At 61.0% G+C, this 25,050-nt stretch overlaps 1 protein-coding gene across 7 annotated transcripts in view; it reads right to left on the bottom strand.

The window, feature by feature from the left end:
- Nucleotides 1-105: 105 nt before the first annotated feature.
- CBFA2T3 (CBFA2/RUNX1 partner transcriptional co-repressor 3) overlaps nt 106-25,050 on the bottom strand; it is a 29,648-nt gene continuing 4,703 nt past the window's right edge. The window contains exons 1-12 of one of the 7 annotated variants that reach the window (XM_056500899.1): nt 22,031-22,296; nt 12,631-12,768; nt 10,362-10,439; nt 8,867-9,108; nt 8,478-8,567; nt 6,956-7,137; nt 6,601-6,857; nt 6,118-6,203; nt 5,735-5,927; nt 5,532-5,600; nt 5,192-5,382; nt 106-3,854 (exon numbers count right to left, since the gene is read on the bottom strand). In XM_056500899.1, the coding sequence (XP_056356874.1) occupies nt 3,579-3,854; nt 5,192-5,382; nt 5,532-5,600; nt 5,735-5,927; nt 6,118-6,203; nt 6,601-6,857; nt 6,956-7,137; nt 8,478-8,567; nt 8,867-9,108; nt 10,362-10,439; nt 12,631-12,751 (1,785 nt within the window). In that variant the 5' untranslated portion in view covers nt 12,752-12,768; nt 22,031-22,296 and the 3' untranslated portion in view covers nt 106-3,578. Of the gene's footprint in view, nt 3,855-5,191; nt 5,383-5,531; nt 5,601-5,734; nt 5,928-6,117; nt 6,204-6,600; nt 6,858-6,955; nt 7,138-8,477; nt 8,568-8,866; nt 9,109-10,361; nt 10,440-12,630; nt 12,769-20,009; nt 20,508-22,030; nt 22,297-25,050 lie in introns of those variants that run through there. The other 6 variants (XM_056500894.1, XM_056500900.1, XM_056500901.1 and 3 more) reach the window with 6 other exon arrangements.

Raw genomic sequence — 25,050 nt, 5'->3', positions numbered from 1 at the left:
CCTCCCCAATGTAATGACCCCACTCCAAGGCAGGGTTGGGGACACACACTGCCAGGAGTGCAGGACGAGGGGACCCAGCACAAGCCCAGGCTACTGAGCCTCTGGTTGATATTAAATTGTCTTTATTACACAGATACAGAGTTAAGAACAGACATAACCTGAATCATAAAGTTTACATCTTTCACAGGTCAAACATACAGTACACTTAGAGAAAGCGGGGAACAGCAAGGGGGGGACAGCATGCCGAAGGAAAGTCCTACCACGTCGTGTCTCTGGGCTGGCCCCACACCGCACTCCCGGCCCTGGCGGGGGCTCTGGTTTCCAGCCCCTCGGGGCCCCCAGTGTCCCCATGCCAGGGCTGGGCAGGGCGGCAAGGGCAGGGCTCAGCCCCGCACGGGGTCGGGAAGCGATCCCCAGGAGGGAGGGGGGCACTGGCACCACCTCCCCGTCCTGGAGGAGCCCCCAGGGGGACACCCCATCACAGTGCCTGGCACCTGGGAACACAGCGGCGCCTTGTCCCCGGCCTCAGACCCACTGGGATCCAGAGAGGCACCCCGAGGAGAAGGGGGGGACCCCAGCAGCCCCCGGAGGAGGAGGAGGAGGAGGAGGAGGAGGAGATGCTGCAGGGGGAGTTCGGGGGGCTCTGGCAGTGATGGAGCAAAAGCCAGGCAGGTGTGGGACCCCCGCTCCAGCCTGGCCGGGACGCGGCGCTTTGGTTTGAGCTGGGATTTTGGGTTGGGAACGTGAGGAAGGGGCTGGAGAGGGGACCCGGTGACACCAGAGAGCCACGTCCCTGCTGCCACCTCCCCAGCCTGGTGCCACAGCCAGCACCTGGCACCCTGGGCTCTGCCTCCCCACGGCCACGGGGACCTGGGACACGCTGTCCCCACGCGTGATGGGAGCAGGGAACCCGGAGCTGCGAGCAGCCACGGGCACCTGGTGAGGCACCCGTGTCCCCGGGCGGGCTGTGCCAGCACCACTGCCATCTCCAAGGTGCCACAAAGCCACCAAAGGCGCACACACGTCCCTTGGCCCCCCACGCACCCCAAAAACATCATTTCGGAGGAATCCCCCGCAGCACCAGCACAGCATCACCGCAGCCCCGCGGCCGCTCCCTCCTCCCCGCAGCACACTTTTTTTTTTTTTTTTTTTTTTGGGAAATCTCGCATTTAAAGCTGTCGTTCTGGTTCGGCCGTCACCGCCGTCCCCTCCCTCCCCTCCCTCGGCTTTTGGTTTCGATGCAAGGTTCTGTAGGGTAGTTTTATTCTTATTAAAAAAAAAAAAAAAAAAAAAAAAAAAAAAAAAAAAAAAGGAAAAAAGTCAGAATAATTCCAAAAAATCAAACCAGCAGGGAGTGGAGTGGAAAGGAGAGCAGTCCCTGTGGAAGTGCTCTCGCCCGCGGTTTCCCGGCGAGGTGGAGGTAGAGAGGCAGAGCCCCGGCAGGAGCGGGGCCGGGGACAGGCGGGGACAGGCGGGGACAGGCGGGAGGGCAGGGACAGGCCGGACACCCGGGCGAGCAGGGGCATCTGCAATACTCTTATATATTACCTCTTCTCAGGAAACGTAAGAAAAATAGACAATATTACATATGTCACACCATAAATAAAGTGAACAGTCACGGGAGGGGCACCCGGCGAAGCTCCCAGAAAACACCCAGGGGGTGCACTGAGATCTTGGGGGGCACAGAATCGTCCCCGGGGTTGGGCCAAGACCTTGGGGTGCACAGGAACCTCCTGGGGGGATGCACCAAGACCTTGGGGTGCACAGAACCTTCCCAGGAGGATGCACCAAGGTCTTGGGGCGCAGAGAAACCTCCTGGGGGGATGCACTGAGACCTCAGAAGAAGAACCCTGGGAGGATTCAGAGAGATCCTGGGGTGCACAGAAACCCCTCAGGGAGAGGCATGAAGGTCTTAGGGTGCACAGAGGTGATGCACCAAGATTTTGGGGCGCACAGAACCCCCAGCAGGGCTGGGTGCCGGTGGCACAGGGCTGTGACATCACCCCTGGCGTGTCCCAAGCTCAGCTGTGACCCAGCCCAGCCCTGTGACCACCGGCACAGCCCCCCCACGAGCCCAGAGCCCTTCCCTCCTCTTCCTCCCCTACAGAAAACACACAGGATGGGTTTTGCAAATGCAGGAAAACTCCAGCTCCTCTCGATGCCAGGCCTCGCTCCGGCCAGCGCCACCGCTCCACGCTCCTCCTCATCCTTTATTTGGCAAACGTCTCGGATTATTATCACCACTATCATTATTATTATTCATTTTTGGACCTCTGCAGACACTATTTACATTCACATTAGCGCACAGCACTGCTGCCTCCGCTCGGAGCTGGGACTTTCCGTATTGCACTTCCGTCCTCCGCGCCGCTCCAGCGAGGCAAGAATCCCAAAAAATCCACATTGTCCTGGCCAGCAAGGAGGCAGCGTTCCTTTTTTCCTTTCCTTTTCCTTTTCCTCTTAAAAATCCTTGTGAGACAAATCCAGCACGGGGTGTGGGAGCAGCCTGGCAGTGAAGGGATGAGGGGGGTTCCCCCGACGGCTTCGGGGAGGGAGAAACCCAAAATCCATCTTTTAATTCCTTTTTTTAAAATTCTTTTTTATTTATTTTTTTTTTTTTCCAAAATCTCCTTTTGTTCTCCTTTTCCTGGGCAGAGGTAGAGATGTGCCAGCTCCGGCTGCTGTTCTCAGCCCCATCTCCCCCTCCCACACCTTGGGGGTTGGGGTTTCAGTAAAAAAACACCTTTTTTTTTTTTTTTTTTTTTTTGCTTTATTTTAATAGAAATTCTTTAAAGCCCCAGGGGCATGTCCATCCATCCTTGTGGGGAGGGGAAGGAAGCGACAACAGAACGAAACGAACTTTGGCAGTGGAGAGACGTTTGGATCTTCCTTGGTTTTGGATTTCCTTTGGAGCAGAGGTGAGTCTGGTCTGTTCTTGGCTAGCTAGCAAGGTAGTTACAGGTGAGCGTCCGTCACGCGTCGTCTGGTTTTTGGATTTTTCTTTTTTTTTTTCTTTTTTTTTTTTTTCCTTTTTTACAATTTCTTACTTAAAGCCAAAGAGTCCGACGTTTTCTTTTTTATTTTCTTTATTTTTTTTACAAAAAAAAAAAAAAAAAAAAAAAAAAAAAAAAGGTAAAAAGATAAAAAAAATATAGGAAGAGAGAAATGAAGAAAAGAAGGTTCTTTCCTCCTCCAAGTGAGCCCCTCAGCAGTGCTGATGGGGGGTGGGATCAGGTTGGTCTCTCCCCACAGCACTGCATGGGGAGGCTGGAGCCAAATCCCTCATCCAAAGAGCAAAAAAGGAAAAAAAAAAAAAAAAAAAAAAAAAAACCAGCCAAAAAACCCAAAAAATCCCAAACCACAATCCCCCAACCGATATAAAAACCAACCGAAAAAAAGCCAAACCAAAGACTGAAGAAAGAACAGAGACCGGTATTTGCCTTAACTCCACTTAAAGCCCAGTTTGAGGATCCGTGAGGATTAGCTGTGAGAGCTAGAGAGGTCGTTTCGGAGGTCACTCGAGTCAGGTAGCTGAGGAACGGCCCCGGCCGCAGTCCGTGGCTGTGACATCCCGGCGCGGCTCAGCGGGACGCGCTGTCCAGCGGCGCGGGCGTGGCCGGAGTGCCGGCGCGGGACGCGGCCACCGAGCCCGCCTCGCTGGGGCTGCTGGCCACGGCGGCCACGGCCTCGGGCTGGCCCGGCCCGGCGGCGGCGGGGCCCGGCAGCCCCTGCAGAGTCTGCCCGCAGACGTGGTGGTGCTTCTCCCAATCCTTGTGCTGGCAGAAGGAGCCGCAGTAACGCGCCGTGTTGCAGCCGCTGCACGTCTCGCTCGCCTTGCGCCCGCAGTTCCAGCAGCTCTGCGGGGACGGGGAACGCACGGGCTCAGCGCTGGAGGGTGCGGCCCCCGGGTGGGCTGGGAACCCTCAGCTGGGACCGGGGACTCCGTCAGCCCTGATTGTGCACATCTGTCCCAGACTGTGCACCTCTGTCCTGGACTATGTGCATCATCCCAGTCTCTGAACATCCATCCCAGACCATGCACATCCATCCCAGATTGTGCACATCCATCCCAGACCATGTACATCCATCCCAGTCCATGTACATCCATCCCAGAATGTGCACATCCATCCCAGATTGTGCACATCCATCCCAGATCATGCACATCCATCCCAGTCCATGTACATCCATCCCAGACTGTGCACATCCATCCCAGATCATGCACATCCATCCCAGACCATGCACATCCATCCCAGACTGTGCACATCCATCCCAGTCCATGTACATCCATCCCAGACCATATACATCCATCCCAGATTGTACACATCCATTTCAGACCACGTACATCATCCCAGTCTCTGCACATCCACCCCAGACCATGCACATCCATCCCAGACTGTGCACATCCATCCCAGACCATGCACATCCATCCCAGTCCATGTACATCCATCCCAGATCATGTACATCCATCCCAGATTGTACACATCCACTTCAGACCATGTACATCATCCCAGTCTCTGCACATCCACCCCAGATCATGCACATCCACACCAGACAGTGACCTCTATCCTGAACCATGTACATCATCCCAGATCATGCACATTCATCCCAGACCATGCACATCCATCCCAGACCATGTACATCCATCCCAGTCCATGTACATCCATCCCAGAATGTGCACATCCATCCCAGACTGTGTATTTTCATATCAGACCAGGCACACCCATTCTGGACCATCCTCCCCTATCCTGAACCAGGTCCCCCTAATCCCAGACCATACAAGCCTACCCTGGACCATGCACATCATCCTACACTGCATCGACATCCAGGACTATGCATCCCATCACTGCCCACACCCCATATCCCATCACTGCCCACACCCCATCACTGCCCACACCCCAACATCCCATCACTGCCCACACCCCATCACTGCCCAGACCCCATATCCCCATCACTGCCCACATCCCATCACTGCCCAGACCCCATATCCCCATCACTGCCCACACCCCAAATCCCATCACTGTCCACACCCCGCATCCCATCACTGCCCGCACCCCAAATCCCCATCTCAGTGCAGGAATTCCTCTCCTCCCATCCCACAGTGCTTCCCTCACACGCAGCTGCTGCACCCTCAGCTGCTCAAGGAGCAGGTCCCGCACACCAGCAGTGCCACCAAGCTGTCCCGCAGGGTCCCCACCTCGCTGGAGTCCTCCTGCTGATTGATGACGGTGAGGGCATCCTCGGACGCCTGCCGCTTGGCCTCTGCCAGCGCCCGCTCCATCTTGGCGCGCTCGGTCGTGATCAGCTCGTGGGCTTTCCTCTCGGCGTCCGACACAGCCTTCTGCAGCTCGGACATGGCCTGGCGCTTCACCTCGTTCACGGCTTCTTCTGGAAGGCAGCAGCCGAGCGTGCGGGGTGTGACAGCGCCCCGGCACGCCCCGCTCCCCCAAAACCACCCCGAATCCCTTTTGCGCCGCAGACATCCCAGTGAGCGGAGCTGGGGCAGAGCCAGGGGTCGGTGCCCACCCCGCACTCACCAGCTTTCCTCCAGATCTCCTCGGGCATGTAGCCGGAGAGCGGCCGCGGGGCGAAGTCCCGGTGAGCGTCTGCGAAGGAGAGAGGGGATGGACGCCCTTAGGAGCCGCCACCCCTCGGAACGCGGCCGCCGGCAGCGCCAGACCCCCGGGAGAACGGAACAGCGCGGGCACCCGGCCAGGGGCGCAGCCCCGGGGGTCAGTACCTAACTGGGGAGCCTCGGCCGAGGAGGAGTTGTGGGGCCGCGCCGAGGGCGGGCTGCCTTTCTTCATGTCCTCGGCGTCGCTGTAGCGCCGGATCCAGTGGTTGAGCTCCTCGCGATCGGCCTCCTGGCACCGCCGCAGCACCGTCAGCGAGCGCCGCGTCTTCTCCACCATGTCCATGATGCAGTTCAGCAGCTGCGGGGGCAACAGCGGGGATGGGGAGGGGGCTCTGCTGCAGGCCGGGGGGTTGTGGTGCCCGGCGCTGGGCAGAAGGGTTCGGGCTGTGCCAGGCTGTGGAAGCTGGGGATGCTCGGGAGAAAATCCCAATGAGGAACACAGTAGGGATAGAGGGACACACACAGGGTGGGGCAGGGACACCACGTACATTATTGAGGTGTTTCCACTCCTCCGCCCACTCCCGGTCCGTGAGCCGGTGGTCGATCACCTCCTCCTGCCGCGTCCCGTGCACGGCTGCGAGGCAAGAGCGGAGCGGGCTCAGCCCCCGCAGGACCCCTCTCCTCTCCCTCTCCTTTCCGGGGGCCCCATCCCCGTTCCCCCCGTGCTCAGGGACATCCAAGGCTCGGACCCCTCTCCTCTCCCTCTCCTTTCCGGGGGCCCCATCCCCGTTCCCCCCGTGCTCGGGGACATCCAAGGCTCGGACCCCTCTCCTCTCCCTCTCCTTTCCGGGGGCCCCATCCCCGTTCCCCCCGTGCTCGGGGACATCCAAGGCTCGGACCCCTCTCCTCTCCTTTCAGGGGTCCCAGCCCCGTTCCCCCCATGCTCAGGGACATCCAAGGCTCGGACCCCTCTCCTCTCCTGTCAGGGGTCCCAGTCCCGTATCCCCGTGCTAGGGACGTGCAGGGCTCACCCGCGGGGCGCTGGCGCTCGCGGAGCTCCCGGGGGTCGGGGTGCCGGTAGGAGTCCCGGTAGTGGTGTGCCATGGCCATGTCCTCCAGGCGGTAGTGCTGGGGCAGGGGGGGGCCGGCGGGGGGGTGCCCCAGCCCGTTCGGGGGGTGGCTCAGCCCGTTGCTGGGGCTGTAGCGCTGCGCTGGGCTCATGGTGCACGGCCGCTTGCTGAGGTGCTCGGGGTGCAGGGGGTCTCGGTCCAAACCGTTCTCTTTGGTCCTGGACACAGGACAGGAGGTTGGTCCTCCTCCGGAACAAGCTCCCCTTTTCAGGGATGCGTCCCTGAAAAATCCCACACGCCCCTCCCCGGCTGGCACCTGTCTGGCGTCCTCCTCTTGCCGCTCTCGGCCACCTCCAGGAGCAGCTCGGAGGAGTCGATGGGAGAGGAGGCGTTGGCGTCCAGCAGCAGCTGCTCGTGCTGGGCCAGGTACTGGGCCGGGGTCTGCTTGGCCATGCGGGCACAGTGCAGCAGCTCCCGCTGCAGCAGCGGCAGGTTGGCCTGCAGGGGGGTCACAGTCCAGTCCACAGCCCCACAGCCCTCCCAAAGCAGCCTGGCTGTGCCCCCAGCTTGCCTGGCTCTGCCTTCCCCTTGGGGTCCTGCTCCCTTCCGCCAGGGGATGCCAGCAGCGTGCCCAGGGGCCAGGTGGGCTCTTGGGAGACGTGTGGCACCCCACAGGGTTCAGACACAGCTTCAACAGAGCCCTCCTGCATCCTGCAGGGCTGCACAGCATCATCCCTGAGCCAGGTCAGCCGCTTTGGCACCTGTGGGACCCCCAGCCCGTGTGGCACCCCCAGCTGCAAGGATCAGCAGTGAACTCCTATCCACCCACCCACCGAGTCCCCCCACAGCGCTGCAGCCCCAGGAGCAGCAGGAATTAAGCAGCAGAACCCCCCTTTGCCCGGCACTCTGGCTGCCAGCCCTGGATTTTGCCTTAGGCAGCTGAGCCGTGGCCAAATCCCATCTGTGGGACACGTTAGCGCCCGAGCCGGAGCTGCAGTCGCGGTGAGCGGGGCCGGACCCTCCCTCCCCTCCCCTTCCCTGCCCGGGGGGGAGCAATCCCACAAAAACAGCAAGTCCCCAGTCTGGGAAGCACGCCGAGCCCGGCTGGTTGCAGTTAGGATAATGAGAAACATCTGGAGCGGGCGGTGGGAACAGCTGGGAGCGGGGTGCCAGGGACAGCGGGGATGGATCCCAGCCTGCCTGGAGCCACAGGGCCACCAGTGCCTGCCGGGGCCTGGGGCTCACCTTTCCCTGCTCCCACGGATGCCAAAAACGCTGCAAACTGGACAGGAGGGGAGGGGGCTCTGCTGTCCCACTCCAGCAGATTACTGTGGTGAGCGTGGACCTCCACTCATGGACCCCTGCTCTGGGGGGGCTGGGATGCAGAGGTGGAAAAGGGGCTATTTTTGCACTTTTTAATTGTTTATTAATTATATTTATTTAATTATTATTTAATTATTATAAATTATTTGAATTATTTAATTATTGCTAACAAGGGACAGGGGACACCGGGGTCAAACATCTGCTGGCAGTGCCAGCGGTGCCAGTCCTGGGTAAATCCCTCTGGAGCAGGGTGACACTGCAGTCAGCATGAAATTAAAAGGCAAATAAAAAAAAAAAAAAAAGAGGGAATTTTTAATGAATTTCAAATGGCAACCAGCTGGGCCAACCCCTTGCTTTATTGCAAGCAGCCCTGGCCCTGTGTGACTCCACACGTGTGCCTGGGGGGACATGGGCAGACCCACAGGCAGCTGCCAGCCCCAAAGCCAGCCCCAAATGCCCTGTGCTGAAATGCTGCCGTGAGTCCCAGCGTGGAGAATGCCAGCGTGGAGACCCACCTTGAGGAAGGGGATGACGAAGGGTCGCAGCGGGAAGTTGGTGGCCTCTTGGAGCTTGGCATGGAACTCCTCGATGGTGAGGGTGGAGTTCTGTGGGGACAGCCTGGGCTCAGCACCCCTGGCACAGCCCCCCTGCACCCCTGGGGGACACTTGGCTGTTCCTCCCCCAGTCCTGCTGCTCTGCCAGGCTCACAGGAAAACCACACCCCAGGGAAAACCACGCTCAAGGCTTCACTGACAACGCCAGCAGCCAGGACCAACCCTGCAGATCCCGGAGAAACAACCCCCTTGTCTCCAGGATTTAGATCAACCTCTTCCCCTTTTAGCAGCATCTCCATCCCCAAAAGAAACCCCAGGATCCCCAGATGGGGGGAACCCCACGGACGTACCACGAGCCCCAGGACGAGGGTGCGCACCCGCTCCCCGATCTCGGGGGAGATGTCGTTCCCAAACTGCTGCAGGGTGGTGAGGAAGCGCTTGAGCTTGGAGAGCTGGCGGGCACCACAGGCTGGAGGGAGCTGGTGGGTGGACAGGGAGGCGCTGGAGGAGGTGGCTGGGCCGTTGCTGAAGCCGTTGGGGGTGGACGGAGCCCCATTGATGGCGGTCGGTGAGTGGCTGCTGCCGTTCATCACTGGGGAGACAGCAACGGGAGGTCAGAGGGGTGGCTGTGCCCTGGCACCGTGGGGATGGCAGGGCTGCAGTGTCCTGCTGGGTAATGTGGGGCTGGAACGCCCTGGAAGGCTTCAGGGTGCTGGTGAATGCCTGGGGCTGCATGCTGGACTGGTGCCAGTGCTGTGGGGGCAGTGCGGAAGGAGGGGATGCAGAGCATCCCCCAGCACAGCGAGGGCCTGATCCAGCCCAACAGCCAAGGGAAGGGGCTCCATCCTGCCCCTCTGGGAGCTGCTCAGCACTCAGAGAGAGCCCAGGAGCCACTTCCCGTGGAGCCCAGCCTGGCTTGCAGAACATTGCCACCTCTGTCCCCACTGCTGGTCAGGAGGGACAGGAGCTGCCTGAACACCGCACACCAGAGATCCAGAGGGGTATTCTGGGGTACCAACCATCAGTGACAGACCCTCTCTCCTGCACCAGCCTCGCTGAGCACAGGCACCTTTCTCTGCCTAGCAGGGGTGACAACACACATCACCCACGTCCCAACAGCACGGGTGACAACACACATCACCCACAGCATGGGTAACAACACAATGTCCCTGCCAGTGTAGGTGACAACACACATCAGCCATGTCCCAACACACATCACCCATGTCCCTGCCAGTGTAGGTGACAACACACATCACCCATGTCCCAACGGCACAGGTGACAATGCACATCACCCACAGCATGGGTAACAACACAATGTCCCTGCCAGTGTAGGTGACAACACACATCAGCCAGGTCCCAACACACATCACCCATGTCCCTGCCAGTGTAGGTGACAACACACATCACCCATGTCCCAACGGCACAGGTGACAATGCACATTACCATGTCCCAACACACATCACCATGTCCCCACGGCCCCCAGCATGCCCACGCTGTCCCCGCTGGGCTCACACTGACCTGGGGCTGCTGTTCTGTGCTGTACTCTGTGCCGTGCTGGGCTATGCTGTGCTATGCTCTGTGCTGCCCTGCCCTGCCCTGCCAGCCCTCCTGCTCCGGGGGCTCCCGCTCTCTCCCGGGCCGGGCAGAGCTGCGGAGCTGCCCAAAATAACCCGGCGGCCACAACTGCTTTTATTGCGGCGACAGGTGCGCGCCTAAGTTGGGCACCACTCGTGTCCCTGGGCTGGGCTGGGCTGGGGTTCCACCCCCGGGGCTGGCCGAGGGGAGCGCCCCGGGGCTGGGCTGTGCTCGGCTCTCTCATGAGAGCGGGTGTTTCATTTTACTTACAAAGACAGACCATCGACCATTTCAAGCAACCATGAAAACGGCCGCGGGGCAGAAACGTCGGAGGGCCAGCGTCTCGATCTGCAAGCAAAATAAAACACGCTATGATGAGAGAGCAGAGGGGACAGCTCTCAGCCCGGGGCCCTGCACGGGATGCTGCTCACCACTTCTGCCATGGGCAAAGCTGCCAGACCCACCAGGGACCTGCGTTCCTGCGTCCCACGGCAGCCACAGGGAGGGCTCAGGGGATGGATGCTCGCTGCCTGATAAATCCTGACATTTCGGGGACCAGATGAGGTCCCCCAAGGCCAAGAGTAACCGAAATGCTGTGGTGTCCATGCCAAGCTGCTCTGTGCACCCAGCCTTGTGTCTCAAACCCTCTCCATGCTGAGCTGTGATGGAGGGGCTGCCTGCACCCCCAGCCCTGTGTCCCAAATCTCTCTCTGTGCTGAGCGTGGTGCACAGGCCGCCTGCACCCCTGGTCCTCCATCCCAGACCCGGCCACACCTGGGCTGCCACAGCAGCCTCGGGGCTGGGACTGACACCCAAACCCCCTCCAAGCACAGCCAAACACGAGCTGATTTCTAGAGAGTCCATCCAGAAGCGCTGCTGGGGGGCTGCAGGTGTCAGGGGATGCATCTCAGGGGTTGTTTTGGGGTTTTTTCTTCCCCACTGGGGTTTCTCCGAGCAAGAAACAGCTGCAAACAAAGCCCTTGCACGTGCATGTGCCCAGGAAGGTCTCAGCAGAACTGGCCACTGCCACTCCTGCCAGGGGCCAGCCTTGTCCCCTGCCTGTCTGGACCCTGCACTGCACGTGCCTTGTCCATCCACGTGCCAGGACAGTGACAGGGGCACAGTGACAGATCCCACAGTGAGCTGTCCCCAGTCCAACTCAGAGACTGGAACTCCCACCTGGAGTCCCCTGATGCCACCATGCCACAGCCTGGCAGGACAAGGAGGTCCCAGCCATGGCACCGCCCTGCCACCACCGGGTGCCACATGCAGAGGGACAGATGTGTCCCCACATGCACAGGACCCGCCACGGGGCCATGTCTGATACACAGGGGCTCCTCCAACCACACACCAACGTTTGGTGGCAGAAGAGCAGGATGTCCCTGTCCCCAGGGACCTCACAGGGCACTGCTGGCCATGGAAGCAGGAACAGGCTTCAGCCATGCTCAGGAATGTGCACCCAAAGAGCTCCAGCCTGAGCACAGGTAATGCCACCCAACGTCCCAGCCAGGTAATGTCACCCATGTCCCTGCCAAGTAATGTCACCCCATGTCCCAGCCAAGTAATGTCACCCCATGTCCCAGCCAGGCACTGTCACCCCTGATGTCCCAGCCAGGCACTGTCACCCATATCCCAGTCAGGTACTGTCACCCTGTCCCAGGCAGGCCCTGTCACACATGTCCCAGGCAGGTACTGTCACCCATGTCCCAGTCAGGTACTGTCACCCTGTCCCAGGCAGGCCCTGTCACACATGTCCCAGGCAGGTACTGTCACCCATGTCCCAGTCAGGTACTGTCACCCCTGATGTCCCAGCCAGGCACTGTCACCCATGTCCCAGTCAGGTACTGTCACCCTGTCCCAGGCAGGCCCTGTCACACATGTCCCAGGCAGGTACTGTCACCCATGTCCCAGTCAGGTACTGTCACCCTGTCCCAGGCAGGCACTGTCACACATGTCCCAGGCAGGTACTGTCACCCATGTCCCAGCCAGGCACTGTCACCCCTGATGTCCCAGCCAGGCACTGTCACCCATGTCCCAGTCAGGTACTGTCACCCTGTCCCAGGCAGGCCCTGTCACACATGTCCCAGGCAGGCACTGTCACCCCTGATGTCCCAGCCAGGCACTGTCACCCATGTCCCAGGCAGTTATTGTCACCTGTCCCAGCCATGCCCTGTCACCCATGTCCCAGGCAGGTGACATCACCCATGTCCCAGGCAGGCACTGTCACCCTGTCCCAGGCAGGCACTGTCACACATGTCCCAGGCAGGTACTGTCACCCATGTCCCAGCCAGGCACTGTCACCCCTGATGTCCCAGCCAGGCACTGTCATCCATGTCCCAGTCAGGTACTGTCACCCATGTCCCAGGCAGGTACTGTCACCCATGTCCCAGGCAGGCACTGTCACCCTCCCAGCCATGCCCTGTCACCCCTGATGTCCCAGCCATGCCCTGTCACCCTGTCCCACCCAGCACAGCTCGGGCTCTGCGGGCGCTGCTGCCCGGCGCTGTGTGAGGAGCTGAGGGCTCTGGCAGGTACTCACTGGTGCTGGGTGTGAAGGAGGGGGGGCGGGTGGCCCCCTGGGTGACGGCTGGCGGCGGTGGCGGCATGCTGGGCGGCGTGGAGCGAGCCTGAGTCTTCACATCGGCCGGAGAGTCGGGCATGGTGGCGGCCGCGTCACCTGCGGGGAGAGGGCACGGCGTGCTGAGCAGGGTGTGCCAGCAGGGCTGCCACCCCCTGCCAAATGGGGCACAGGGGGACCTTGGGAGGACTCAGGTAAGAGGGACAGTGACTGGTGTCCCGTGTGCCACAGGACCTGGACAGTGCCCTGTGCAGGGACACGGAGTGCTGGCACTGCAGTGCCAACCCTGCCCCAGCCTGTCACATCACTGCTGTCACAGCACAGCACAGCACCTCCTGACGCATCCTGGGAATTCCTGCTGAGCCCTCAGCATCCCTGGCAGCACCACCCAGGGCTGGCAGAGGTTGTGGGATCATCACACCAGGGTTCAGTGGCAATAGCAGCACCCACACATCCACCAGTGACTGTCCCCAGACCCAAGTGGCCCTGCAAGACCAGGCCCTGCAATCCAGGGGTGGTGGAGCTCCTGCCATCATCATCACCCCAATGGGCACTGCCACCTCCCTGCCCCCTGGCAGCGCATTCCCAGGGGGACAGTGCCAGCACCATCCCCTCTGGCCAGCACTCAGCCCCAGAGCAGGGTCTGGCCCTTGGCTGCTGGTGATGGGTGGCCACAAGTGCTGGCAGCTGTGGGGATCTGTCACCGTGCCCATGCCTGGCTCTGGCCAAAGATGGAAGTGACCACCACGGCCACCCCCGGCCATGGGGTCCCCCCTGTGCCCAGCCTGGCTGATAATCCAATATTCATCCTTAATCCAAGGCAGGTGTGGGGAGATTAACTGAACCCAGGCACAGATGTAAAAGCAGGGCCTCATCCCCACGGAGATGCCACAGCCAGGGGCACACAGAGCACCAGAGATGTGGCAGGAGCCAAAATCTCGGCTGCAGCACCATGGGTATCCCTCTGTGGATATCTCAGATATCCTCTCTGACCACAGCACGCTGGAATGCTGCACACACCTGGATGTGCACGTCCAGTTCCCTGTTCCTCCCTCCCCAGCCACAGGACAAATCTCCAGACCATGCAGCTTCCCTCCCCCCAAAAACTCAGTTTCCTTACAGGGCCTGCCAGAATAAATGGTTTGTTTCAAAAAAACACCTTTTATTTTCCTTTTCATGGAAATGTCCATCTCTGGGCAGAGCTTTGCCAGCCTTCCAGGCTTCTCTATCACTCAGCAGAGCAGGATCCAGCTCTGACAGCAGAGGAAGAGCCCTGGGTGTGCACAGAGTGTGAGGGGACACAGCTGCAGCACCTCCACCCCACCTGATCCTTGCCTGCATCCCTGGCACCATCCCTGTCCTTGTCACAGCCCTGGCAGCATCCTTGCCTGCATCCCTGCCATGTCCCTGCCTGCATCCCCATCCAGCCCCAGTGCCCTCGCTGCCCTGGCTCCCCACACACTCCCACACCACGGGGAAAACATGGATAAACTCATCCTGCCACTGACACGGCTTTTCCACAGCTTCCCATTGGCAGGAAAGTTTCCATGAAGCTGAGCAAGCACTCAGGGAAACGGGGCCTGGTTCTGGTTTTTCTTGTGTTTTCTTTTTTTAAAGTTTTAAATTTTTCCCCGAGGTGTTTGCAACCCAAACACGGCCAGGCAGGCACAGGAATGGTCCCAGATCCAATGGGATAAAGAGCCCAGCCCAGGTCCTTTGCAGTTTTGGGGAGCAATGTGCAGCCTCCCCTCAGCACCTTCAAGCAGTGAATCCCCAGCACAACTCCAACTCCACTGGAATTATTTTTCCCTCTATTTTTTTCTCTCTTTGGGGTAATTTGTCCCAGCCGCTCGGGGCCGTGTCTGTTTTCCTCCATCTGGTTTCCATTAGGTCTGTGCAGCCCAGATGAATAAGTAATAATATAAAAATAAAAGGATTAGTATTTTCTCCTGGGCTGGCTGGAGCGGCTGCTCCCCACCCTGCCCCCCGGGGCAGGCGGATGCCGGACCCCGCACACCCCTGAGCGACCCCAGGTTTAACCCTGCTGGGGTGACGCTGTCACTGTTCCAGCGGCACAGGGACAGGCACACACCCCACAGCCCCCGGGAGCCCATCCAGCCACCCCCAGCCCGGGTTCTGCCTCCTCCCTGGGCAACACGTGGGATGAGTGAGGAGCCCCAGGACCGGCTGCTCTGCTCTGCACTCCCCAGGGATGGGCTTGAAGCAGGCACGGAGCTCCCTGGACGTGGCCACTGGGAAGCTCCGGCTGCCTGCAGGCAAAGCTTCCCGGGTGAAGAAGGGGTTAAAGGGAATTCAGCGCCCAGCATCCTTCATGCTCTCCAAATGGCCACAAATGAAATCCAGATGCTGGAGGCGACGTCTCCCCGAGCCAGGCTGCCTCCGAAACAAAGGCAGGGAAGCATTCCTGCTCCTCAGCTGCCGCAGCAGCGCGGCCAACAACAACTCCCCGATAAGATGGCAGGGCCGGAGCTGTCCCAGCTGGAGCAGCTTTGGGAGCGTGCAGGGCCCGAGGAGCAGCGCCAGCACCAGCCCCGCAGAGCTGGGGACCTCAGGGCACCATCAGCTCCCTCCTGCCCTGCACCCATCCTGATCCTCTCTTTGGGATCAGCTCCTTCCACCCTGCACCCATCCTGATCCTCTCTTTGGGATCAGCTCCTTTCATCCTGCACCCATCCTGATCCTCTCTTTGGGATCAGCTCCTTTCATCCTGCACCCATCCTGATCCCCTCTTTGGGATCAGCTCCCTGCTCCCCTGCACCCATCCTGATCCTCTCTTTGGGATCAGCTCCTTCCACCCTGCACCCATCCTGATCCTTTCTTTGGGATCAGCTTCTTTCACCCTTCACCCATCCTGATCCTCTCTTTGGTGACAAAGGTGACAAGAGGCAGCTTGGAGTTCATCCCCAGTTGCAGCTGGAGCAGGAGACAGCAGAGTGCAGTTCTGGGATGCTGACAGGAGGTGGGTTTAGGTGGGATATTGGGAAGGAATTCTTCTCAGGTGCCCAGAGCAGCTGTGGCTGCCCCTGGATCCCTGGCAGTGTCCAAGGCCAGGCTGGACAGGGCTTGGAGCAGCCTGGTGGAAAGGGGTGAGGTTTAAGTCCCATCTCCATCCAAACCATTCCACAATTCCATGATGATGCTGGAGGGATGCAGCCCACCCATCACCATCACCAGGGTGTCCCAGATGCTCATTTTAGGGAGCCAGCCTAGCAGGGAGCAATCCACACCCAGCACTCATCAGCACAAACAAAACCCTTTAAAAGCAAATCCAATTAATCAAATGCTGCACAATTCCTAAAGGAACCCAGACTCAGCCAGCTCCAGGCCTGGGGAGCCCCTGCAGGTCATCCCCCCCTTTCCCACCTGAGACAGGCCCTGTGCCACTGGCCCAGCTGGGAACCCTCCCACCAGCACAATTCCAGGCTAAAGCAGATTTCCCCAGGCCCAGGTACATCCCAATTTGCTTTCTGAGCACCCACATCCCCAGAATGCTGAGTGATGGGGAAGGCTGGCAAAGCTCTGCCCAGAGATGGACATTTCCATGAAAAGGAAAATAAAAGGTGTTTTTTGAAACAAACCATTTACTCTGGCAGGCCCTATAAGGAAACTGCACTGCTGGCAGATGCCCCACGGGCACTGCCCTCCCTCAGCAAGTGCCAAACCCCTGGTCCCCTTCATCCTGCCGTGGTGTGACAGTGACAGCAGGACAGCAGCATCCACAGCCAGGCTCTCCACGCACCCCAAGCCCCCAAATCCCAGTTTTCAAGCCAAAACCATCCACCCAGGGACCCAAAGCAGCTGGCTCAGTGCCACCAAGGCAGTGCCAGCAGCTCCAGCTCACCCGAGCTGGCGTGGCCAGAGGTGGGGGGTTGGGGATGGGTTTGATTCTTCCTCGAAACAACAACAAAAAAGCCCCAAAAAAAAAGAAAACAAAACAAAAAAAAAAAAAAGAAGGCGCCCTCTCTGTTGTACAAGCCTTCATTTGCTATTGTTTATGTAAACAGGTAAATTGTTTCGTATCTCAATTAAAAACATCTGCCACATAAATGAATACCAATTAACTCATCCTGTTTTTAATTACTCTGTTAATTACACACAGGCAGCAAAAAGGATGGCAGGGGAATATGGAAAGCATGCTCACACCCCCCCTTCCCACCTTGCTCTTGGCAAGGATCCGAAATGTGCCCAGATAATGATGGATTAAGGTGAAAACCGCGGCTCCTGGCCAGCTCTGGCGCCTCACAGAGGGATTTCCCGGGAGCCTGTGGGGAGGTTTTGGGAACCCCAAGCCCCACGGGATGGCCCGAGGTGAGCTCATCCCGCAGCGGGCAGCACAGCCCCGCTGGACTGCCGGGCCAGCCCCGCGCTCCTTCTCCAAACGCGCCCACGGAGAGAGGGAGAAACTTTGGGATGGCAAAGGAGCAAAGAGTCAACACCGTCCTGGACCGAGCGCATCCCGTGCTGCCCCTGGCACCCAGGGCTCATCCCTGGCGAGGGACCCCGGGCGCCGCCGGCCCCCCCGGCTGCGGGAAGCTTTCCAAGCGAGCAGATGGGGCAGGGAGCGGCGGCAGGAGGAGGAGGAGGAGAGCAGAAAAGGCTATTTTCTCACGCTACATATTTTACAAGTCGAACATTTTGTGCATTTCAGCCCTGCCTGTAAAAGCATCTCGGCCTCAGCCCCGGGACTCGACGGCGGAGCCTGTGAGTCAACAGCGGCTGGCGACGACGTGGCTGCTGGGAGGGTCCCCCCCGAATAGGGACAGTTTGGGGGGTCCCTCTGACTTATCGGCCAGCAGCACCCAGCCAGGGCACAATATTTGCTGTGGTGCCCGCTGCCACCATCGGGTTCTTCCCACCGGGGTGGCACAGGCAGGTGGGCACACACACACCCTGCTGCTCCCCAGCTGCCTTACACTCCTGGAAATTAAATATCCTGGCTAAACACCAGGAGTAAACAGTGCCGCGGGCAGCCCGGAACACCTGGAGAGGAGCAGCGCTGGCGCTGGCCCTGCCGGAGCTTCCCCCACCCGGGAAACACCCACGCCGGGCTGCGCCCCAAAACCAGCCCAAAGCACTGCCAAAGGAGCGCCCCAAAACCAGCCCAAAGCACTGCCAAAGGGGCGCCCCAAAACCAGCCCAAAGCACTGCCAAAGGAGCGCCCCAAAACCAGCCCAAAGCACTGCCAAAGGGGCGCCCCAAAACCAGCCCAAAGCACTGCCAAAGGAGCGCCCCAAAACCAGCCCAAAGCACTGCCAAAGGAGCGCCCCAAAACCAGCCCAAAGCACTGCTAAAGGAGCGCCCCAAAACCAGCCCAAAGCACTGCTAAAGGGGCGCCCCAAAACCAGCCCAAAGCACTGCCAAAAAAGCGCCCCAAAACCAGCCCAAATTGGGGATTTCTGCAGCCCTGTGCACGAGGATGCTCTGCCCAAAGCACTGCCAAAAGGGCACCCCAAAACCAGCCCAAAGCACTGCCAAAGGAGCACCCCAAAACCAGCCCCACGTCCCGATCGGGGATTTTAGTGCACGGGGATGCTCTGCCCAAAGCACTGCCAAAAGGGCACCCCAAAACCAGCCCCACGCCCCGATTTCCGCAGCCCTGTGCAGGGCGATGCTCTGCCCAGAGGCGGCCCCGGTGGCTGGCGCAGGGACAAGCGGCGCACGCAGCTCGGGGCTCCCTGGAGGCAGAGAGCGGCCGGAGCAGGGAAAGCTCCCCCTGCACACCCTGGAGAGGTCCCTGCAGCGTGGGAACGCCGCGGCGCCGGCGGCTCCCCAGGGACCCCGCGCAGATCCTGCCCCGCAGGCGCCAGGCTGGTACCGGCTCCGAGGGGGTGCCGGATCCGGCCGTGCCTCCCGGCTGCTGCCTCACCGGCTCTTTGTCTATTTTTGAACCGCGGGCTCCATTTCAAGGCGATTTTGCCCGTGTGAAATTGAATGAAAGAACACAGGGGGGGAAAAAATAAAAATATTAATGGGAATTTTGCAAAAATAAACAGGAAATCCCTGGGATGTTTTCTGGTCAGCATCTTCCGAAGGAAAGCTGGGGGTTTGTCAAGGTGGGGTTCCTCCTGGGGAGCCTGAGCACAGTGGGAGGGACGGCAGAAAACAGCTTCAGGAAATCTAATAATAACCCCAAACCCGGCAATGGCACTAAGGCCAGGGCAGCCGGGCAGGGGGTGTCCTCTGTGCCACCAGCCTGTTCTCGCTGACAAGGATTGATCCCAGCCTGGGGACTCCTGTCTTTCCCGTCCTTGGGCAGCTCAATCCATCTCCCACGTGAGATCCAGCACAGGTCCGACCTGCCGCACCGAGCATCCCCCGGCCCCAGCAGCAGCGATTAAGCCCAGCTTAACCCTTGGGCTGTCCCTGGTCCCTCCCAGCCCCGTTCACAGCACCCGGCCCTGATCTGCCCCAGACCTTGACTGGTCTGGTCTGGCTGGGGCTGGAGAGGGTCAGTGCTGCTGTGGGGGGATTTGTGTGTCCCCACTGCCAGCACTCCCTGGCAGCCCCGCACGTCCTGCTTGACTCGCTGCCAGCGCACTGACTCACACTAAGAGGTAGAATAACAAATGTTTATGGGGTGCTTGTGCTCCGTGGGGGTCCCACAGCACGCAGACACCTTCCCGAGGTGGCAGCAGGACAGGGGACCCTGCAGAGCCCAAGTGCCCCCAGATTTCAGCAGGGAGCAGAGCCCAGACCCCATTTCCACGGCACAGCTGGACACCCACAGGACCCACAACGCCTGGATCCTGCCGGGGGTTTTCCACACGTGCAAACATCCGTGGCTCAGAAGCAGAATTCCAGGAACGTCAGCAGAGACCTGCCAGCCCCAGGCTCCCCGTGGGACCTGCCAGAGCCCCCTCTGAAGTGGGGCTGAGCACCAGAATATTTTTCCATCCTGCAGCCTGGAAGTTCCCGGTGTGAGAGGCAAATCCTGCACCCACACGAGGCCTCCCCACTGTCCAAACCCGGCAGCCACCCCACGCCAGCACCCAGAGCCACGGGAGAACAGCCTCGGAAAAAGAACAGCCTCAAAAGCCACTCTCTGGCTTTCCCCCGCTACAAACCAACATCCGCACTCAGATTTTCCAAACAAAACACAGCCAACATCTGTCTGCTCCCGGGTAAAACCTTACCTGCCAGCATGGGAGGCAGCCGGCACGGAAAACCCCCTCGGCACAGCCAAGCCCACCTCCACTCGCCTCCCCAGCCACGGAATTTCTCCCTGTGTGGAAACTCTCAGCACGGGGACCTGCCTCACAAACCTCCGAGGATCCAAGAGCCCACCCCAGGCGGCAGCTCAGCTCCGTGGGGCTCCTCACCCGAGCACCGAGGCTGTCAGCATCCTCCCCGGCTGCTGCTCCGTGTTTGCCGTGGCATTTCGGGATGGTTCCCCCATTTCTCCATGCCCTGTACCACGGCAGAGCTCACCCCACCGCGGCGCCGAGCAGACGGATGTTTGCAGAGTGTCTTCAAGTCGCTCGACAAAGGAGCGGGGAATTAATATTCCTTTTAATTAAAGGCAGAAAAATCTCTTTGTTCCTGAACAGAGAGAAAACAACAGAGGGAAGAGCTCAGAAGCTCTTCCTAAGCTGGAGACGAGACCATCGCTTGGAATCAAAGACACTGTCAACGCACACGTGACCTCGAATTAAAAAAACAAAATGAAACGCAGCAGCGGCAGTGGCTCCTCTCCGACAGCGAAGGAAAGTTGCAAAGTTTTTCTTGGCTAATAGAGGGAAAAAAAAGAATTCCAAGAAAAGGTGTGTTTAGCTAGAGAAACGCTCTGCGGTATCCGAAGGCACCATCCAGCGGCGAGGGAATGACGGAAAGCGCCGGTTGTGCTCCGAGGAGCGCGGGGCTCCAGCCTCGCTCCATCGCTCCGCCGGCAGCGCTGCCCGGCTCCGCGTGATTCCAAAGGGAAAGCGAGGGCAGGCGGTGATGAATGGCAGCGCTGGAGCCTCCCGAGCCAGCCTTCCTTCCCAAATCCACATCCAAACAAACGTCCAGGGAACCACTCTGCCCTGGCTCCCAGCACAGCCCCGTGTCCCCAGCACGGACCCGCGTCCTCTCACATAAACACAGAACGAAGGGCGCTGGAAGTTCCCAAAGCAGCCCCGCGATTCCTCCCGCAAACTCTCCCGGGTGGGTCAGCTCCTCCTCGCCACCAAACACGGCTCCAGCTCCACTCCAAGCCTGCGGCAGCCGGAGCGGGCGGGCACAGAGCAGGGATGCAGGGATGACAAAGAGTTGGAATTCTGAGCAGCAGTCGGGAGCCACAACCCGGAGGGGGGGTCTGCTGGGGGGTGGGCACAAACTCGCGTGGGTTCCCGGGGACGCTCGGGAAACGGCGACGGGGGACACGGAGGGGAGAGCAGGAAGCGCAGGGAAGAGGGGTGCGCACCCCTCAGCGCGGGGCGTGGGAGCGGGGCCCAGGGGCGCGGCGATCCCGCTGCGCTCTGCCCCCGCCGCGGGGCCGCTCCGAGCGCTGCGCCCGCTCGCCCGGCTGTGAATCCGCTCGCCCGGCTGTGCCCCGGTAGCCCCGGCTGTGCCCCGCTCGCCCGGCTGTGCCCCCGCTCGCCCGGCTGTGCCCCGCTCGCCCGGCTGTGCCCTGCTCGCCGCGGCTGTGCCCCGCTCTCCCGGCTGTGCCCCCGTTCGCCCGGCTGTGCCACCGCTCGCCCCGGCTGTGCCCCCGCTCGCCCCAGCTGTGCCCCCGCTCGCCCCGGCTGTGCCCCGGTAGCCCCGGCTGTGCCCCCGCTCGCCCCGGCTGTGCCCCGCTCGCCCGGCTGTGCCACAGCTCGCCCGGCTGTGCCACCGCTCGCCCCGGCTGTGCCCCCGCTCGCCCGGTTGTGCCCCCGCTCGCCCTGCCCCGCTCCGCCGCCGTGGCACTCGGAGCATCCCCGTTCTCTAAGCATCTTCCAGAAACCGGGAGCCTCCTACTCCCCTGCGCACCGGGAGCGTTCCCCCGGCACCGGGAGCGTTCCCCGGGCACCGGCAGCTTCCCCGACACCGGGAGCCTCCCCCGGGCATCTCGGGCTCCTACACAACAGGAGCGTCCCCCGGGCACCGGGAGCCTCCCCGATCCCTTCTCACCGGGAGCATCCCCCGAGCATCAGGAGCATTCCCAGCCCCTTTTCCACGGGAGCCTCCCCGGGCACCGGGAGCATCCTCCGAACACCGGTGGTATCCACAGCCTCTCTGCCCTACGAGCCTCCCCGGGCACCGGGAGAGCACCGAGAGCATCCCCCGAACACCGGGAGAATTCCAAGCGCCGCTTTCACGGGAGCCTCCGCGGGCACCCGCAGCCTCCCCGTCCCAGTCCCCGCTGGCGGACGGCACTTACCGTCCTGAGGTGTGGCGGAGGCGTGAGGTAAGTCCCAGGGCAGGGGCCGGCGGGGCCGGCAGCAGCGGGCAGAGCCGGCAGCGGCCCCCGGCGGCCCCGGCCCGCTTAAGGCCGGCGCTGGCGGAGCGGCTGCCCCCGGCACCTGCCCGCCGCCGCTCGCCGCGCCCGGGGCCGCCGCTCGCCGCCAGCTCCGGGGGTCGGGGCGCTTCCCCTCCCCCCGGAGAAGCGGGGGAGGGCGGAGAAGCCGCGGTAAATCCGCGGGGCCGCTTCACCCCCTGCGCGCTGCCCGGCGGCGCATCCTCCCGGAGCCGCGCCGCGGCCGTGGGGCCCCCGCGGCCGCGCTCCGTGCCCGGCCGGGCCCCCGCAGCGCCGCCGCCGCTGCCGCCGCTGCCGCCCGCCCGGCCCGGAGTGAGCGGGGCCCGCCCGCGCCGCTGCCTTAGACCGGGAGCACCGGCACCGCCAGGGGGCGCCCTGCCGCCGCCGCCACCGGAGCGGGACCCCCGGGATGGGAACGGGATAACGGGATGGGATAACGGGGTGGGATAACGGGGTGGGATAACGGGGTGGGATGGGATGGGATGGGATGGGATGGGATGGGATGGGATGGGATGGGATGGGATGGGATGCCATGGGATGCCATGGGATGCCATGGGATGCCATGGGATGGGATGGACAGGGATACGGGGCTGTGCAGCACCAGGGAGTCCACACAGAACCGGGAGGCTGAGTGGGACACGGGGCTGTGTGACACTGGCAGTCTGCACGGGGACATGCAGCTGCCCAGGGCTTTAGGGAACCTGGTGACACTGTGGGGACTGAAAGGCCATGCACGGCACTGTACGGGGCTTGGGGGCTGCAGGGATTGGGGTTTGCAAATTCGTCAGAGTTGGGGGTGCTAAAAATCGAGGGTTGTAAAGCTGAGAGTGGGGGGCTGCATGGGGGCAGGGTAACATGTTTTGCAAGGAGCTAGAAGTTGTTTTGGGGAAGGTGGAGGGACTGCAAGGGAACGGGCCAGGACTTGTCTGGGGCCATGGGAAGAGTCCAGGGGTTGGAGCAGGGTGGGAGTGTCTGCAAGGGGCTGGGGGGGCTACAGGGGATGGAGCTGTGCTTGCTCAGCCTCCCTCCCCAGAGACCCAAGGGCTGGGGTTGTACAGGAGCGGCCACAATACCACAGGCACAGCCCTCGGAGTGCCACAGAGCCTGGCCTCGGAGTGCTGGGGCTCGGCGGGGCTGCAAGGGCAGCCGCGTGCTGGGAGCCGTGCGGGGCAGCGCTGCACAGCGTTCCGATTCTCCCTCCCCAAGTCCTGCTGCAGCGCTGCTGCTTGCCCGTGCCCCGGGAGCACAATCCCCGCCAGCTTCCCTGCGAGCCCCAGCCCTGCCTCCGGGTGTAACTGCTGTGCCTGGCGGCTGCTTCCCCCGGACTGCCCCGTGCGGGTGTGTCACTGATCCCCGCCGCTTCCCGGGGCTCTGCCGGGCCGAGTCACCCGGCACGGCTGCTGCACAGCCAGGTTGGGTGGCACAGAGCAGCTGCGTGGCCACCGGACAGCCAGAGAGTGGCCCTGGCGTGGCTGAGGGACAGACACTGTGTGGGCACTGCGAGGGCTCTGCACAGCCCTGGCACGGCCCCTGCACGAGTGCTGTGTGGCCAGTGTGTGACCAGTGCATGGCCAGTAAATGGTCATTGCATGGCCAGTGTGTGACCAGTGCATGGCCAGTAAATGGTCATTGTATGGCCTCTGTGTGACCAGTGCATGGCCAGTACTTGGTCATTGCATGGCCAGTGTGTGACCAGTGCATGGCCAGTAAATGGTCATTGCATGGCCAGTGTGTGACCAGTGCATGGCCAGTACTTGGTCATTGCATGGCTTTTGTATGACCATTGCATGACCAGCAAATGCATATTCTGTTGCCAATACATGACTTTTGCATCCCCTTTGTTGACCACTGCATGGGCAATAAATGCCAATCACATGGCCACTGAGTGGCCTTTACATAGGTAGTAAATGACCATCACAAGGCCACTAAGTGACCATTCTGTGGCCACTAAATGGCCACACACAGTCCCCAAATGGCCACAGCACGGCCAGTGCCCAGCCCAGCTCCCCCCACTGATGGGGTCACTGCAGGAGGTGCCGCAGAATCCTGGCCCAGCCCCTCCAGCCTCACTCCAGTTTTCCATCCCTTGCTTCCAGAGGGTCTGTGGTTCTCCCAGGAGCCTCGTGCAGGAGCCCTGAGGAGAATCCACCCCACACAGCTGCACTCCCACCTCACCACAGCCTGGCTTTGCTGCGTGGCACCCCTGGCACATGGCAGCAGTGTGTGCTTGGGGACACACACACACCTGGATGTGCACTTGGAATTGTGGTTCCCAGCTCGAGCTGGGCCCCCAGCATCAGCGAGGCAGCCTGAGAGTGTTCCCAGAGTTCTGGGCTCCTTCGGGGTCACTGGGAGAGCAGGGACCTGCCCATGGGGTGGCCACGCTGTCAGCCCAGTCACCCACCCAAGTGCAAACCCCACACTCATCACAAAACCCTCCTGGGAATGCCCAGCCGGTGCTGTGCCATGACCAAACCCATCCCCTGTGACCTGCCAGCCCCCTGCCACCAGCACATCACAGGGACCTGCCAGGAGCTGTCACCACCGCTCCTTAATTTGGGGTGCAGCTGAAGGACGCCATCGAACACCCCCTGCCGTGGCACCTCGTGCCCCGGGAGCCGCTCAAGCGCTGTCAGGATGTGCAGGTGGCACTGTCACCCTGCAGGACAGTGGGAGGGGCAGAGCCACCACATCCCCCACCCCCGGCAGCGTTTGGGTGGCAGGGGCTGCTGCGTTCCCATTCCACGCACGCAGCCTGTAATTTTGGTCTATTGAAGTCATAATTCACTACTGTGAAAATAAACATTTGTGTTAGCTGGCTTTATTCGGCGGGGTTCGGCTGAATGTTAATAATTCCCCGCCGGCGGCTTTGCACGTGGCCTGGGATGCTGGGACAAAGCCCGGGCACCCCTGGCCGTGGCCGT

This window comes from Oenanthe melanoleuca, chromosome 11 (genome assembly GCF_029582105.1).
Source record: "Oenanthe melanoleuca isolate GR-GAL-2019-014 chromosome 11, OMel1.0, whole genome shotgun sequence".
NCBI lineage: Eukaryota > Metazoa > Chordata > Aves > Passeriformes > Muscicapidae > Oenanthe > Oenanthe melanoleuca.
Note: the sequence above shows the minus strand (reverse complement) of the source record. Positions and strands in the feature narration are given on the sequence as shown.